This window comes from Lepidochelys kempii, chromosome 6, assembly GCF_965140285.1.
Source record: "Lepidochelys kempii isolate rLepKem1 chromosome 6, rLepKem1.hap1, whole genome shotgun sequence".
Classification (NCBI taxonomy): Eukaryota; Metazoa; Chordata; order Testudines; family Cheloniidae; genus Lepidochelys; species Lepidochelys kempii.
The window spans coordinates 72,842,884-72,861,148 of NC_136385.1; the positions used below are offsets into that span (position 1 = coordinate 72,842,884).

At 42.4% G+C, this 18,265-nt stretch overlaps 1 protein-coding gene across 1 annotated transcript; it reads right to left on the reverse strand.

The window, feature by feature from the left end:
• Window positions 1-1,467: 1,467 nt before the first annotated feature.
• Window positions 1,468-16,897, reverse strand: DLL4 (delta like canonical Notch ligand 4). The gene is made up of 11 exons (XM_073348742.2): window positions 16,479-16,897; window positions 16,096-16,359; window positions 15,447-15,504; window positions 14,008-14,277; window positions 12,471-12,531; window positions 12,258-12,388; window positions 10,571-10,740; window positions 7,465-7,684; window positions 6,160-6,868; window positions 5,253-5,361; window positions 1,468-3,371 (listed from the first exon to the last, which is right to left on the reverse strand). The coding sequence occupies exons 1-11, from the start codon at window positions 16,530-16,532 to the stop codon at window positions 3,366-3,368; spliced, it is 2,052 nt and encodes a 683-aa protein (XP_073204843.1). The 5' UTR covers window positions 16,533-16,897; the 3' UTR covers window positions 1,468-3,365.
• Between the last annotated feature and the right edge of the window lie 1,368 nt (window positions 16,898-18,265).

Consider the following 18,265-nt stretch of genomic DNA (forward strand, 5'->3'; position numbering starts at 1 on the left):
AGCCTACAGATATTATTTCCTGTTTCGTTTTGAGCCGGCAAAACTAGGTCTTGTTTGTCTTTGCATTGCTGCTTGCCTAGTGCTGTAGGAAGAGCTCTCTGGCTATTTTCCTGTTTGATTTTGTGTGTGTTTTGTTTTAAACAGGACAGAGTGCATGTGTGTATGTAATCCGTGTGTTCAATTAAGAGAGGCATCTGTTGGGTTTATTTCACATTGCCAATGAAGGGCTGCAAGCCGAGAGCATCTGCTCAGCTTTTTGTCAATGGCTTGTTTTTCATAATTTGCTCTACAAGGTGAATATTTGTTTGGGGATAGGAGAGAGCTTTTTATTTCTGTTTTCCATCTTGAATGTTTTTAAGTGGTAGCCAAGGAAATTGATTAGGATTTAAAAGCTACTTTTACTAAGCAAGGAACTGAAGAGCAGGAGACACAATCAAACCACTCAGTAATAGCATTGCTATACATTAAGGGTCTTTCTTTATTTGTTTTAGGAAGTGTTACGTGTAGTGGTTTAATAATGGTAAAAATTCTGTGATACTGTGTGTTGTAGTTTAAAAACATATATTTTAAACAGTCATTTGGAATAAAATTTAACATGCTTTTTGGCACTTATAACTGAGGAACAACTTTTTCCTGTTCTTGCTGTTACAATTTTTGTTTATGCACCCAGTATAGATTCACTACTGCCAAACTTATATGCTACAGTAAGAGATTCAGTTGCCTACATGTAAATTTTATATAATGTATGTTCAAAGGCCTCTAACCCTGTCAGCATTATCTTACAGGAGTTCCTCCACTGCTTGCTGAAGCTTCCTCTGAGAGGGCCTTGGGGTATTAGGATATCCTAAGAGGATAGTGATGCTTTTGGAGCAGAAGGATCTGGGAAGTATACCACATAGAAGCAGAGGCCCCCAATACAGGTCGCAGGAGATGTGTGATGTTGTTGGGAGAAGGGGGCATGAAACTCTGCAGGGGAGGGACAAATCTACTCCCAATTGAACTAGCAGGAATAAATTCTTCACGTCCAAACTTGTGGATGCTATGCAAGAATAAACTGCAGAGGACAAGATTTGGTCTTTACTCAAAGAGTTTTTGAAAGAAATGTGAGATTGACCTATCCTCATTAATTCTTACCCCATAAGTGCACTGCAAACCTTACCAAGGAGTTCATTTTACGACTTTATAAGCACATAAAATCCATAAGAAGTTTGTATGTGGATGTAAACGCTTAAAAGAGTTAATGCACAATAGCAACTTTTCTGTCAGTTCAGTTCCATACTACAGTACAACCTCTCTGATGTCAGTTAATAGTCCAAGAGGGATAATAGCAAGTCTGCGTAAGATGTAAATTTGGGGCGGCTGTGGAGAGCTGACAGTCAAACTTGCTTCTGGGACAAGGAGTTACCCTGTATATCAAAGGATCATGAAACCTGAGTGGTAAAAAGACAAACGACATAAACTTCATAGTAGCAGGAAGGTATTTTCATTGTTTGAAAAAAAAAATAAAATTCAAACTTTATCACATTAAAAACATTACATGAGAAGTAATAAACATATTTACATTTCTGGTTTGATTATAAATATACATTATATACAAAATAATGTTATAAAACGTAGAAAGTTCAGTGCTTCTGATTTTTTTAAATTACTGAAATACTAGACTTCAAAATAAACTACAAACAGACAAACTAAAATCCATATTATTGATTTCTGAAGGTCATCTTCAAAATGATCTCTGTGGTCAGAGCAGAAGTCAGTAGTGGACATTAGGACAGGACCTTGCCTGCACAGTTCAAGGCAGCAGATGGTCTAGTCCAATACTAGGATTTACAAGGTCAGGAACAGTAGTAGATAGCATAGTCCTAGGTTGCCCTGTATGAGATCTTGTTTCCTCATTCCGCCCCACCTCACAGTTTTCTCATCACTACAGTATGTCACAGCACTTTCCACTTGGCTGTCAAATATTATTGCTGTATATATATATATGAGTCTATGTGCAGTGAACCTACCAGTTCAGAACTGCACCTCTGCATTCAAGGAGTAGCTTCCCCATTTCCCTGTTGCTGCGGGTCGGAGTGAAACAAAGAGGACCAGCTTAGAGCCTTCAAATTCTATTACGAGTCTGTCCTTAAAGAGGGCCTCTCAGATGCTGCTTCTCTGTTAGGCATGTGGAACAGGAATGAAAGGACTGTGTGTGTAGGGAGAGGAGGGGTGGTTTCTACAACAGGGAAGTAAAGAATAGGGAAATAAACCCCTCCCCCTCCTTTGAAAAGTAACAGCTAGGACTTTGAGACTATTTGCAGTTGAAGGTGGCACCTGATTCAGAATCATAACACAAAATCCCAAGTCCTTGCCAAAAAAAAAAGTTGTCAGAAGAAAAAAATTCACTTCTATTCACAATCATTGGTAGTGCAAAGGGCATGAAAGAGCTGAGATAGCTCAGCATGTGTAGGGTCCAGTAGCTGATTGAGTTGAAACGCATTTGTAAGGCTTTCAGTTAGGGCTGGTATTATGTCTCTCCACATACCAAGGGGAAAGAGCTAACATTCATTCATTACACCACCCCCTTCTCAGCAGTTTAAAGTTGAAGAGTCCTCTATCATTTCAGGGATGGAACTGTGTCCCAAATTACTGCTCAAGTCCAAAGTTCTCCAAAGCAACACCAAGTGAGAGAAACGTAAATTCAGTATCCCCCTTTCCCATACCCGTTAAATTGCCTGAAATAAATGCAGCTGGAGACAAGATGTAAATAAATGATCAGCAGGAAGAGTCAACCACCCCTGCCCAATACTGGTCAGGTACTGCAAAAGAAAGCAGTCAAGTCTCTGTTTGGGCTCCCTAGATTCTGACATGCTTTAGGCACTTTTAAACCTAAGAATCTTATTTACTCTATATCCAATATCTGTATAGCAATGTAACTTTTTCTTCATGCGTGTTTCCCACGGCAACATCTGCACATATAAGTGATAGTCAAGTGCCTTCTGCTCCAACTGGAATCTCTCAGAGTTAGAGTTTGCAAAGCCACAGGTCTGTCCAGGAGGAACTGGCCGCAATATCATTTAAAAAGCTAGTCAAAATAACATTTTTCATTCTTCTCTCCTCTGCCCCCTCCCTCTTCTACAGAGAATTAAATTCCTTGTATCAAATGTGAAACAAGGACACTAAAAACCAAAAAGGTGTATTGCATCTTTCGGTAAATTCACAGTCTGTCCAGTTCACCCAGTTCCATCCTCCTCCTGAGAGCAGCAAGTTGCATATAATTAAAAAAAAAGTCCAATCCAGTTCTGAATTGTAAACAATGCAACAGAAATGTCCATCTCCTGGCATCACCAAATCTGAGGTGCATACAAACTGACCCTTCAGTCTTATACCTGTCAGGAAATAAAATAATTTTAAAAAGGATTGAGAAGAAGGCACCATGTGTAGAATATTGTAGATTTAAAATAAAACAAGCAAATCAAAAAACCAAGTACATCCAAATCAAATTAATTTAAGCCAGAGGTTTCTGCAGCTTAATAATCATTACCCAGGGGTTGAGGCTGTCTCGCAGGTCAGAGAATCACTAGCTAGCAGCTCTGCCCTATTTCAAGTAGCCTCACTTTCTACAGGTGAATTATCTAGTTTGAATGCAAGGTAATTTAGGTTAAAATTTCCCAATTTTCAAAGCCTAAAGTCAGGCTTCCAAACCCAGATTTGTCCGACTTTTGAAAGTGCTAAGAATCATCAAGCAGCACCCTTGAAAACCAGACCACTTTTATTTAAATGCCAAATATGGATTTAAGAGCTTAACTTTAGGCAGCCAGGTCTGAAAACATTAGGGGAGATTTTCAAAGGCACATATAGCAAGTAGGGCCTAATTCCCACTGATTGTTAGTAGGAATTAGGCACCTAACTGCCATATGTGCCTTTGAAAATTCCTTCCATTAGCCATAAGCTTTCTATTTTATCTGATTTATTTGCATTCCCACTATTTTTCAGCTTGCCTTTTAAGTAGGAATGTTAGAGGAGCTAGAATTCTGTTGTACTGAGTGTTAATGCCACAGTAGATTTCTCCTCCTCTGGGTCCTCAAACTACAGTACTAAACTGGGCACATAGGCAGAAAAGTAGAACTAGAGCAAACTCAGTTCAAGGTATTTCTTCAGATAAGAAAGCCACCAGTTGGCATTAAATTGCCCTTAACTTCTCATTGGACCTTTTTTCCAAATGGTTGTTAGTTCCTTAATAAATATTCAGTTCCTTGACAGCTTTTGTTTAAATTCTCAACACTACCCCATGCTGAACTCTTCCTCTAAAGATCCGTTTCTGTATTGTCCCCTGGCCTCTCAGATAACACATCAAAATCTACACAAGTAATGGGATCCTGTGTGGCAAGGGATTTAAGTGCCCTTCCCTGACTTGTCTACACTAGCACGCAAAACCGGCACTGCTGCGATTGATGCAGTAGCATCAATTTAGCAGATCTTGTGAAGATGCGATACGTTGATGGCTGTACTCCACCTCCTCAAGTGGCGGAAGGTAAGTAAGTCGGTGGGAGAGCGTCTTCCTGTTGACATAGTGCTGTGTAGACAGCGCATTAGGTTGAAGTAAGCTACGTCGCCCAGGGGGGTGCTTTTTCCACACCCGAGTGACATGACTTACATTGACTTAAGCAGTACTTTAGACCAGGCCTCACAGTACTCTTCCTGGTGCTTATTCAGCTATCTTACATCTATTGACGGAACTCCATGGCTATATTAGTGTTCCCATAGAACAGATACCACCCATGGATTATTCTCTTATGTCCTCTTGCTGTTGGAGGGACTCTCCTAGCTTTATATCTATGTCCTAGGATTTATCACTTTTTCATTTTGTGGACCATGTATATAAGAATCTTATTTACCACTGCCCCACTATCTCCACTCATTAAACTTTTATGATCTGATTTTCAGTAGTGCTGGGCACCCTCAGCTCCAACTGACTTCACTTCTGAGTCAGCACCTCTAAAAGAAATAAGTTAGATTACCTCCCATATCTCCCTTCTGGATTTTCTGTTTGTTCTGGTGCTCCTGTGGGCCACCAGAAAGAGTTCCATGTACCACTGGTGGACCACCAATCATAGCCTTTGATCATAGTATAGATGAAAACCAGAGGGTGCTTGAAATCCCTGCAATACAACTGCCACCCTCTCAGACTTCAGTTCTGAAGTATGACTTCCTCTGTCACTCTGAATCAATGACTGCCTAGATAGAATCTTAGGGAACTGTGCACTTACCTCTGTGGCTATGACACACTCGTTCCGCTCCTCTGTTATCACAAAGACAGACTGGTACATAGAATCTCTCGGAGAGCATATTGCTGATATTCTACATTCTGGCTTTTCACTAAGGGAGACACAGAGACAAAGTAAAAATCTAAGGACTCTGAAGATAATAAAATCCCTTATAAAAGTCTTCTAGAAATATCCATAGGAGAAATAGGAAGGTAGAGGATGAATGGGAAGGGCAAGATGGGTAAAAAGATGAGGTAATACCCATAATCAAGTGTTCTCTACAGTGAGTAGGAGGTTACAATTGAAAAGACGATTCAGTACTGTCCTGCTACACTTCCACCGTGCCCTAATAATTTACTACTCAGCTCCATCTCCTGTCCCTTTTCATTTCCTGCAATGTCAGCATTACAATGCAGCATTTAAATCATATGTGAAATCACAAGTGAGAGATCTGTACATATATCAAAAGACTGAACCAATGGAAACCCATCTTTTTTTCCCTTTGGCTAGAATACCTCTATTCTTATTCCAACCTCCCCACGCCCACAAAACAGGACGTTCTTGGGAGGGTTGGCCTAATCTATATTGAGATCTTAATAAAGCAAAGATCTGTTCTTATCTCTCCACCATTTAGTTGGGAAGGAAAGAAACTACTTATTTTCACGAGTGGACTGACTGCAATCCACTCCATTACACATGCTGGCCACATCCTGAGCAGAAACAGAGTTTAATTGACAGGCACAGTTAAAGATTCCCATGCACAGTGAAACTCATGCTCCAACCTGAAGATTCCCCACCTATCTATTTTTTCCCCCCTACTTCTGCTCCCTGAATGAAAAACTGCCTTCTCTCTCATATGCACCTTGGACAGATGCAGCTTAACAGCAGCCAGGGAAAACTGCACTCTTACCTGTATAATCGGAGGGGAGGCTTCTCTCCTAAACACTTTTCACTTTTATAATATTTATCTTCCTGTGTCCCTCTGCTGGTCAGATCCTTTACCAGGTTATAGTCCAGTATATGGTTCTTAGGTTTGTAGTTTGATTTTTCCAGCCCACAGTCCACCTCTAAGTCTTTATTTTTATTGGTGTTTTTGAGCTGGGAAGCTGGAATGAGGTTGTCCTTCTGGAAATCAGACAGATTGTTCATTGTCTCCAAGTCCTGCTCTGGGTGCCTCCGCATCTGTCTGATGACCATAGCTATCATGCAGAATAATACAAGCAAAGCCACCAGTCCCACACCCATGGATATAGCTATCCAGGGAACCGGTTTAGGAGGATATGGAACGGGCACTGTATAAACTGGGAACTCACAACGGCTGCCCATGAAGCCATAAGGACAGTTGCAAAGAAAGTTAGCATTATAAAGTCCACCGTAGCACGTGGCCCCATTCTGGCATGGCCCAGAGGCACATTCATCTCTGGTTTTAATGTCACAGTTCCTACCAGTGTAGCCTGGCAAGCAGGTGCAGGTATAGTCATTGATCAGGTCATGACAAGAGCCCCCATTGGAACATGGATTCCTGGCACACTCGTTGATGTTTATCTCACACTTCTGACCAGAGAAACCAGTGCGGCAGCGACACACACGGAGTTGACCCAAATCAAAGCAATGACCACCTGGAAAAAAATACAATAAAAAAATTTAGTCAGCAATGGACTTAATCCTGAACACTAAGTCACTTCCTCTGTAAGCAATTCATATTACTGCAACAGGTGGGAAAGAGTTTTATATAAACACAACATGCATTTTTTTAAAGCTCTACAAGGTGCCTAATCAAGCTACTCTGATTTATAATCATGTCCCTTTAATATAATGTATGCAATAATGTTGTAGCCACATTGGTCCCAGGATAATAGAGAGAAAAAGTGGGTGACGAAATCTCTCAACAAAAGAAGTTGGTCCAATACAAGATATTACCTCACTCACCTTGTCCCTTTAATATATAGGTAGTTTAATTTAGTCTGCATACTTCTCCCCTTTCCTCCTTCCCTTGATAAATCTCCTGCAATCTCTAATGCACTGGTAATTTATGTACAACATAACAATGTCGGTTCCTTCTGAGAGGCCAGGGTAGGAAGTGAATATATAATGGGAAGGGTAGGCTGATAGCACAGAGGAAGGATTAGAGATCAAATTAAAGATTTCCATCTCTTTAGCACTGAAAGTGTGAAGGATCCAGAGATAGACAGGATCTCCTGATGGGAAGACTTACCATTTGCACAAGGGTTGCTTGTGCATTTGTCCACTTTCTTTTCACAGTTAGATCCTGTAAAGCCGAGAGGGCAACGGCAAGTATAGCTGGCCCCTTGGTCCTTTTCCAAGCATGTACCACCATTAAAACAAGGTGAGTCAACACAAGTCAAAGCACTGTGCTCACAGTGAGCACCATAGTATCCAGGAGGGCATAGGCAATGGTAACCATTCTCCATATCCTGCAAAATTAAAAATTTAACATTGGACTTTTGCTATTTGACTCTATTCAAAGGCAGTTATTCTCAGGTATCCTCTGTTGATCAACAGCAAACTTTCTTCCATCCCTCCTCCTCTACCTGATGGGAATGTATTGTTCTCTGCAGCCAGTGAAGCGTTTATAGGAAAAAAATGCAGATGGGACTCAGAGGGATTAAGTCACTAGACAGCAGGGTGGAATTGATTTAAATCAAATTGATTTAAATCACTAATCAGGAAGGCTCGATTTAATCGTGGATTTCTACATAAATGTGCATTCTTGTTGGTTGTTATAACCTTAATACATATTCTTTACAACTTGGAGATAGATGTAGATTTCATTTTTAGAAGGTACACACTATACATTTTTGAAGTGATTTATTTTGAAAACTATTCAGGTTAGTTTTACAGCTATATCAGAAAATGAATGATTGGTTGGTTATTTCATTTACCAAAGGTAATTGAAGCAGATATTTATGAAGTCTTTGGGAGGTACATTATCATTAATAATTGGAGGATTTTCTTGCCATGCTGTATTAGGAGGAGAGCATCAGACATTTAAACTGTTTTATTTAACTAAACAACAATGTTATGTATTCTGGATTTTTTTCTTCAACAGCAAACATATAATATTTTAACAAAACAAACATATGAATTTTTGAATTTAGTTAAACATTCAAGTTTTTAAAAATCAGGCTTGTTTTTGTTAAAATTGTTTTTAACTAAAATAGGTAAATGAAATATATATTTAAATAGATTAAATCTACTATGTTAGCCAGGTCAACATGATAAACTTAAAATACTGGCTTCTGCAGCTAACTCAGTCATCTTCACCTTCATTTTCCTATTTGTTCATAATTTGGAAAAGAAAAACAAGCTTTCCTGCTTTTTCAGGTCCCAGACAATTTCTCAATTTGGAATGAATTAGTTCAAAGGAAGAAAATATTCTTTCTACACTGGCAGAAGAAGCTACTGCTGTTAAAAGTGAGATTATCACTTCAACAGTCTCTGAACCCAAGTGCTTAAGTGACTTCCACCAGTTCACTGGTGTGACTTTCTTTAAATCATCATCATCAAACATATATTTCTTGAATGGTTCTTATTCCCAAACTGGGTCTCTTTTATGGCCTGCTGCCATTATAGGTTTTCCCTTCTAGTGAGAGAATAGTATGGTAGAACTCAAATCAATGAGGACTACACTCAGAAAGACTTCAAGATTTATGGAATATGCTGCTCAGATAGTTTCACTTTTGTTTCTACTGCTTGTGCCTCCCTTCCCACATTTATCTCCAGACTTCTTCTCCTTGTACAGATCTATTCTGCCCCCAACAATCTTCTATTCATTGAACTTTCTGAAACTTTGCACTTTTAGAAAGAGGTAAGGGATTGACTCGGTGTACACAAATTTGCAGAGGGACAATAGGGTTGAGGTCTGTTATTTCTCACCTCTATATATTTATTTAAAAACATTTTTGCTGTTAACAAGCATGTTATCTCTGGAGACACAAATCCACAGTTTGAGAACTGCAAAACTAAGCATCTCTGATGGTATCTTCTAGACTAAACACTGAGTCCAAGTGGGTAGACAGAAAGATTAACCTAAATAATCTATACAGAAGCCCCTGGAACCCCATAAGATTGGGTCCCTAATCCATGAACTATTGGGACTAATTTACAACACTTTTCTTAAACATTACATGAACATATTGTCTCATACTATAGAATTAATAATCCCTATTCCATGATGAGATATCTTTGAGCTATAATGTATCCTAATTAAAATGATCTTTAGATAGGTTTTTTCCTCAAAAAGCATTTATATAAACACAACATGCATTTTTAAAAACATGCAGTTATATAAGATTTTTTTTTTTAAATAATTGATTTTTATCCACAGCCATGTTCAGAGCAGGGGTAGTCACTGAATTAGTCAAGCAGAACAGGTGCAACTGCAGGGATCCAAATGGCCAGCTAAACAAAGACACTTATAACTTTACTACTGTTTATTTAATCGGATCCCAAAGGCCCTCTTAGGCCTGCACTGTGTGTATCTCATAACACAGTTGCAAGCTGCCCATTCATCTTCTGAATGGCAGCTCATTTCTGGTGAGGACCTATTTTGCTACTCTGTGAAGAAACCCACCTGTAAACCATAATGAAACCCTCTGCTATTTCTGAGCGTGATCCTTGTGAGCCTTTGGGGGTGAACAGAGGGACTTAATGCACTGGCTTCAGGCAGAAGATACAGAGCACATTTGATATCCATGATCTATTGTTCTTTTTCAAATTAACGAGTGAATGGTTCTGCAAATATATTGAAATACTAGACAGCAGAACACTCTAAAATGCATAAGCTTGTTGTACAGAAGTTTTAATAAATCAGCTTCATATTGTATGATATTGTACTCTAGTGTAATGCAGGTTTACTCCTTTATTGATGGCTAGAAAGGTTTTAGTGCATTTCTGTGTGCATTTTGGTTTGAGGAAGTTTATTTTTGATATCTATTCTCTTACTGGGCCAGCATCTTGCATGGATTTCATAATAACCTCCCCAGCAACCTAAAGCTCAGTTGACTAGTTTTAATATAGGCAATACATCTCTTCCTTGCATCCGATGAAGTGAGCTGTAGCTCACGAAAGCTTATGCTCAAATAAATTTGTTAGTCTCTAAGGTGCCACTAGTACTCCAGCTCTTCCTATAGTAAACTTCCTCCCCTGACACTTCCAGGAAAGGGTTCAGTATGATATCAGAGTTTTAGTAATGGACCTGTCAACTATCAGATTCCCATTGTGTTGTTACAAGCCATTTTTTAAAAGGTATACTTGTGCTTGTTTCACAGACTGACTTCCTATTTAAAATTAGCTCTTACCGTGCAACTACCACCATTCCTACAGGGGTTGCTGTCACACTCACTGATTTCATGTTCACAGTCAACACCAGTGAAACCAGGTTTGCATGAACATGTGTAACTGCCTTGGCCAGTGTTCAGACAAGTGGCTCCATTTTTGCATGGTTTATGGTGGGTGCAGTAGTTGAGATCTGCAAAGACAAATGTTAGAGATTTTGACAACCTAATAGAACCCACTCATTTGTCAAAATAGGACAGCACAAAAAGTGAAAACGGACGTTTTAGACAGGAAAAAAATAGTTTCAGCTAAGAGGTCTATCATTTTGTTGTCCGCAGAATGAACGCAGATTACTTAACTCTCCAAGTCACCAATAAATCTGTTATTTCTCCCATCACAGTATATCTAAGCTCTGAAATGTGGAAGACCTGGCAAAACTTTAACTGTATAAGTGCCTTAGTATACTCTCCCCACTATGTGTGTATAAACCCATTAGCCTTAATGGGATTTAGATGTGCACTTATCAAGTTGAAAAGTATACATCCTGTGAAAGACAACACATGCCTTGACAAACTTAACAATAAGCCTTGCCTTAAATAGGTGTGCTCTTTGGCATATTGCAGAAGGGCCTAAAAAGGTGAATCTTTAAACTCAGAGACTTAAAACTACCTAAGAGAGAGGGTTTATTTATTTACCATATGCATGTTGTTGGGAGTGACACTGGTATAAATTGCCTAAATGTATACCATGTTTGGGTTTTTTTTAATTGAGAGATGGGGTTAAAAACATAAGTCCATAGAACACAAGTAGGAAATCTTTGTAAGTGGTATAAATATAATGAAGTAATTAGGATGCAGGTGGCTAATAGAAACGTATACAAAAATTCTGCTTTTCCTACTTAATCACACTTAACCTAACCGTATCACAACCATCTCTGCAGCTATTTGCATTGTTTCAGGACCGTAGTTTATGATCTCAGTTTCAACAATATAACTATGGCCTTGAGGACGCACTCAGTTGGCTAAAGTTCAGAGATTCAATGGGTGAGCAAATAAAATGGTCTGGTATCCCTTAAAACAGAACCTCTGCTTTTCAGTCTTGCTCTATGATTTTTCTCATACACCTCAAACTCATCACGAGTTTACTTCCTCATGTGTTAAAATAAGGAAGGCTCAAATGGTGGTGTTTACTTCTGTTGGAGTTAGTAAACTGATTTATTTCTACTAATAAATAGCTGAACTTACAGTTCTTGTTTGAACAAGAAAAAAGACTGCATATTCAGCATTTCAACCAGTTTTTAAAGAAAAAGCCACAATTACCAAAAAAAAGTTCATTTATGTTTTCATGTATACTGAAAGTATAAAGTATGAGAGAGATGTTCAACAAATTGTTGCCTATTGACATTTCACTGGAAGAGATTTACTCCAGATGCTCTGGGTTAGGGCTCGAATACACAAACAATTAGTTTAAGGCAAGGTAGGGTGTGAATCTATCCTGCACTAGCTAACCTGCTGTGGAGTAACTGTCCATATGCACCCTGCTGAGGCACATTAACAGTTGGTTAGAGCACTCTGCTCTAACCCTTTGAAAAAGTTAGTCTGCGAACCCGCGGGAGGGGACGACAGACGGACGGACAGGGGGGTAGATTCATTCCTCAGCTTGCAGCGAATTAAATGTTTGTAGACAAGCCTTTGAAATACACAAACTAACCTTGGTCACAGAAGAGGCCACCCCAGCCTTCATCACATATACATTGCCACTGTGTTTTACAAGTCCCATGGCGGCAGCCTATATGAGGAATGCACTCATCACAATAACGGCCTTGCCAACCAGGGCGACAGCTAGAAAAAATAATTAAAACGTTAATTACAATAAAAGGTTAAAGTTGCGGTCAAGTTCAGGTTGAGATCATCATCTACTCACATGCATTCTCCTGGCTTGTTGCAGTATCCATTTTGCTCAGTACAGCCAGCCAGACAGATGGCTATAAAAAACAACAACAACCCCAAAGGTTTAAATACATCTGGCAGTATAGTTTACACTTTTAAAAAAATAAAAAAAAAATCTTGAAACCTACAACATACTTTAAAACTTTAATTTAAAAATTCAGATCACAGACATCTTTGGAGCAGGAAGAAGTGAACCAGAGAAACCCAGCATTTGCTATGAACAGAGGTGTCCTTTAGTTTTTCTATTTACACAACAAACAGAGCCTCCTGCTTTTCTAAGCTTGAGAAAAAACAGGAGGGGGTGGCACTAGTGCACTACCGCTGATGCCTCTCCTCTGGGGGTAGCAGTGGTGAAAGAAGGAGCATAGGCAAGCTGCTGTCATTTCAACTCAGAATATAGATGAGACAGTGCTTAAAACGCTGGTATCCTGTCGTCATTGCTGCCACCGGCGGAATTGCACCAGAAGTACCAAGAAGCTGAAAGTTTCGAGGGGGAGGAGGGAAGCCAATGTAGGCAAGGCCTCACTGGGCAGAATGTCTTTTTCTTTCCAGGGCTGTGAGCTTAGGGGTCAGTGGGAGGCCGGGCTCGGTGTAGCTCTACTATTGAACTGTGTAAATGGGGTGGCGCACAGGACCTGTTAGGCCTTGGCTACGGCTAGGAAAAAAGGGTTTGTTCTCACCAGCTGCTAGCGCGAAGGCATGGCCAGGGGGCCGGATGGGAAGTCCTCGTGAAGACAAGGCAGCGCAGCGAGAGCAACCCTCCTCTTTAGCTCCTAGCCCCGCTAGCACGTCTGCGAGCTACACCTGTCTTCACTAGGCTCTCCCTGGACTGGGTTAGCGAGGCTTGGCAGGATCACCCCGCTTCGCCAGTCAGTACTCCCGATAGGGCCGAGAGCGGGGCGGGCTGGCCGCTGGAAAGAGGCGCCCCGCGGGTTTCCCCGGTGTGCGGGGCCGGCATTGGCAAAGCCGCTCAGCAGGAGGGAGGGCGCGCGGATGGCCGCCCTGGGAGGTGAATCAGCGGCCCCAGAGGGTACGCGGCTGGGAGGAGGCTGCGCGGGGGAGCCCAGGGTTGCGGGAAGGCGACACGGGCGGCCCACGCGCTCGCCCCCGCCCCGCGAGGGCCGCCACGCCACAACTCCCTGTGGCGACGGCACACGGCAGCGCCGCGGGCTCCGAGCTCGCAGCCCGCTGGCTTCTGCTGCGCGCGCCACGCGCGCCCGCCCTTTACTCCCTGCAGCGCTCGCGGCCAAAAACTAACCACCTCCCCCGCCCCCCGGCGCTGGCACGCGCCGCTTTCAGCTCCACCACCGCTGGGCAGCGCGGCAACGGGCGCGAGGCGGCCGCGGCTGCCCGCGCACAGCCCCGCCCTTCAGGTGGGGCGATAGGATTCCTGGAAGGGAGCGCGGTGGCAGAGCAGGGGAGGGGCGTGCCGGGATCCCCCTGCCCCGAGCGGCGGGTGGTGGCGGCCGGGCCCGGGGGCTAGCGGCGGGCGGGCGGGAGGAGTCACTTACGCTCGGTGCAGTACTCGCCGGTCCAGCCCGGCAGGCAGGCCAGGCTGCCGTCCGGCTCGCACACGTAGTGACCGAAGGGGTCGTCGCGGCGCTTGCAGAGGCGGGAGCAGCTGTCCCCGTAGTAGTGCTCGCTGCAGATCACCCGGTAGGAGAAGCGCAGCTGGGTCTGCGAGCTGCTCTGCACGTCCTGGGACCAGTTCTCGCCCACGGCCAGCGGCCGCTGGATCGCCACCTGACTGATCAGCCACTCCTCGGCCGGGGCGCGGGAGCCTGCGGCACACACACAGCTCGGGCTCAGTGCTGCTGCCAGATACAGCCCCCTCCAGCTCCCCCACACTGCATCCCACAACGCATCTCATTGCCATCCCAGTGATCTACCCTGACTCTGTGCTACATCCCACAGTGCCTTCTGATCCCCAGCCAGTGCCACCCACAAACTGCTCAACGCAGCTAGGGACACCTCCTCGGCTAAGTAGCAAAATGTTAAAGATTTCTAAAACCTAAATAATGCATGTTACTTTCTCAATGTAATGGCACCGATCCTGGTCCCAGTGATAACATTACTATTTTTCCATTTAAAATGAAATAAGGACCAGGGTCGGGCCCGGAAACAGTGCATTATTCATAGCAACAAATAAACATTACTTATTGTCTACGTCAGATAAAGGGATAATAACTGGAGGGACAATTTCAAAGAAGCTCGGTGCATTCTGCTATTTGTTTGCATGCGATAGGGGAAAAAAGACACAATGTGCTAATGCAAAGCACACCAGTGTGGAGTTCAGGAACAGCACTGCAGCTATTGTCTCCAGTTTTCAGAGTAACAGCCCTGTTAGTCTGTATTCGCAAAAAGAAAAGGAGTACTTGTGGCACCTTAGAGACTAACCAATTTATTTGAGCATAAGCTTTTTTTTTGTCTCCAGTATCAGCGATTATTAACCATGAATTTAAGAGGCTTTGCAGAAAGCTTTTCAAAGTGAGAACAGTTGTGCTGTTGAAATATCCTTTTCCTCTATGTCAGAAAAACATCCCAAAGCCATTATTCCTTTTCCAAAGGGCGGAATTTGAAAAAGGTGTAAAATACAGGAAAAGGCAGTCATGACTTTTTGGCAGCCTTGTAGTTTTCTCACCAAAGAGCTCCTTTCTTTCCCACGCCAAAAATAAACTGGAGGAAACGCAATTGTGTTGGAGATTAGGTAGGGGACAAAATCAAAGCAAACCTGATGGATATCATTTAGGGAATAGCTCCCGATTGTAGGATAAAGCTAGCATCGAGATTATAGTATAAACATCGGAATTCAATAAGGTCAATTTAGTTTACTTTAAAACTTTTCTAGTGACGTTGACAGGTTAACTATTTCGGATTAGTTTACAGACAAGCACCGAATTTTAGGAAACGGTCGCCCCCTCGTGATTGCTAAGTGCAGTGTCATATTCACCTTCTGGAAGGTAATTTGCAGGAGCATGCCAGGCTTCAATGATCAGTGAGAAAGTTCCCTGCGAATGGAAACAAAACATAAGTGACTGGAAGATACAGAATTTAAGACAAGCGAGATCTTGAATTAGATTGATCCGAAAAGGTTTTGGTCTGTCACAGAGTCTTCCTTGCAGCTGAAACAATTGGGTGAAACCAGGAAACCGTAGCGCTGCCAGGTCGGAGATATACATTTTAATTAATCTAATTGCAGATAGCATTACTTTGTCCGAGTCAATGAAATGGAGCTTCCTTAGAGCTGTTTTCATCTCTTGGGAAAACGTTTCTCTTGTCTTTCACTGACAAGGGCATTTTATTTCTGTTTTGTTGGTCAGAAGGGTACTCTCAACCCCTCCCCCGCCCCACTAGTTTTGTTGAATGCAAATTTTCCCAGCTTGCGAGTATTTACATCTCTCTTCCTTTAAGTAATACTGACATCTAACTGCCTTATAGACTGGATGCATTATTCCATCTCTTTCTTCTTGAAAAGGAAGTTATGGAAATAAATCTAAGGACGAAAGTAGTTTGTTTTCACTATAGATTAACAGCGCACTCTGTTTAACCTTTTATCTCCCCTCCATACAATTTAAATCATGTTTAAGGTGGGATCTTACCGGCCAGGTGAAGTTAAAGGGTAACTTAATGGGGCTTCCAAATCTCTCCGTTTCTTTGACGCTGAAGGAGTTTACTCCCAGGACTGGGGTGACAATGCTGCCGAAAGTACAGGAACCCGGAGAGACCACGGCCTGAAAATGCTTCAGACAGACGCGAAAAAAGGTCCTACAGTGGGGCGAACAGGGTTTTCCGCTAGCCAGGGACCCCTGGCTATTCGCAAACTCGTGCAGCTCCAGTTGGAAGACGCCAGAGCCGGATACCCTCTGCACAAAGAGGAGACATACAAAAGAGCCACATCAGCGCTTACCCCAGGTTTTGCCATACAACTGGCTTCCATCACCCAATTACATTTAGGACCCCCTTTTTTTCAATGCGTGATTACCTGCTGCAAAATCATTAACAGAAACGTCAAGCCAAAGATGCGCAAAGCTGCCATCCTCCTGTTATTCAAGGCTTCACAGTGGGAATTGGGTTCAATTTTCCTCCGGTATTCCTCAATTGGACCAAGAAAATGCTTCTTCCTTGAGACAAAAAGTCGTCACAGCAATTCACCTAGAACACCCTGTCCTTCCAATTATTCCCCAAGCACCAGCAGAAAATGGAAGGTATAATCCAGGTGTTTAAACCATCCCCCTCTGGGAATTAATCCTGCAGCCAACGACCAAACTGTGATTGCTTTAGTCGCCTTTATAAACTCCAAAGCCGAGTGGATTTGGTGAGAGACGCACAGGGGGAGTGTTTAGTGTTGAACCGCTCCTCCTTCACCGGAGCTAACAGCGCTCAGTAAATGGAAAACTTGCTTCCCTTCGAGCTCTTTTATATAGTTGCCTCTTGTCCTCGCAAGCTCATTATGTAAACTGTCAGTCAGACTCACGGGCGATCCCTCCCCCTTTTCCATCTTTCCTTTCTGGAAAAAGAACCAAATGTTGTGGAGAGCCCTCATATCCAGAATTAATTCCCTGCTGCTGCTACTGCCGTGCTGACCACCAAGGAGTCGAGCTGATTATTAACAAGCCAAGCATCTGTTGAGATATTTACAGCACTCACACTGGGAGAGGTCCCTCGAAAATCAGACGCTTTTCCAAGGAGATAAGCTTTCAAAAGTATCCAAACACTGAATTCTAAAATGTGAAAAATGTGGTTTTTATTTTACGCTATCGCCATTCAGCTTCAAATTCCTTCCAGAGACACGTGATCGCCAGAGACAATCATTGCAGGAAGTAGTACAGCCCTTTCGTGAGGAAGTTACCTGCCTTGCCTACTTGTGGTGATAGCAGGTAGAAAGTAAAACCAAAATCGGGCGTATAAGAAATTGAAACTGTAGAGTTTTGTCACGGCAATAAACTCCTGCAATTTTGCGGTTCCCTGTCCTCCTGGATCACACATGTTAATCTTGAGGTACACGTGCTGACGCCCTCTGGGCATCTGAATTCGCTCTTTTAGTTATTTTTAATCACAATGAAGGAAATTCACTAAAGACAGTCAAGAGAGGGAGCAGAAAAAAACAAGCACAAACCTACATCCACATTCTCATTTGCTCTCTCAAAAGCAATTTGGTTATGTCTTTAATTTCTGCCTAACCGTTTAAAGGAGGGTCCTGTAACAGGTCACAATGCTGGCAAATCGGTTACAAAACCAAGCAAGCCATTTTGCTTCAAAAGCCTGCAATCCGTTTGCCCACGGCCACATCCATGTTGACAAGATAAACTCAGGTGAGGGAGACCTTCAGGGAAAGTTAAATCAAACTGGAACTGGGAAACTGTAAGATCGACTTGGATTACTTTGGGGACAAACCCAGCAAATCATTATAGAGTTTGTAAAACGGATTTTTAGTGGCTATTCTTGGTCTAAGAGTGTACCCTGCTAGTTGTAAGGCTGGCTTGTGCCAGTAAAGCCGCCTGATTGCAATGTGTGCTTATTGTTGGGTCGCGTGTCCCTCATTAAAGCCAAGCACAGAGAGAGCCTTTCATGTGGCTTTTTATTTCGGCTTGTTAAAAGGAGGGGGGTTGGGGGAAGATAAACCTTCAGCTGTATGATAATGAGGTCTTGCCACCTTTACACCGCGGCCTAGCTCATAAGGCTATAACCCTTTCTGCTGCAGATCACCTGTATAACAACCAGTTGGTCCAATCATTTGAAAAATGTTCTATCCATCGGTGATACACTTTT

What these genes read in the sequence shown, in the direction of transcription:
- DLL4 (XM_073348742.2), bottom strand. Translation starts at nt 16,532, where the DNA reads ATGGCAGCTTTGCGCATCTTTGGCTTGACGTTTCTGTTAATGATTTTG. An exon ending in CGGCGAGTACTGCACCGAGC is followed by an intron (nt 12,532 to 14,007) that starts GTAAGTGACTCC and finishes TGTTTTTTATAG; the next exon opens with CCATCTGTCTGGCTGGCTGT. An exon ending in AACAAGCCAGGAGAATGCAT is followed by an intron (nt 12,389 to 12,470) that starts GTGAGTAGATGA and finishes TATTTTTTCTAG; the next exon opens with CTGTCGCCCTGGTTGGCAAG.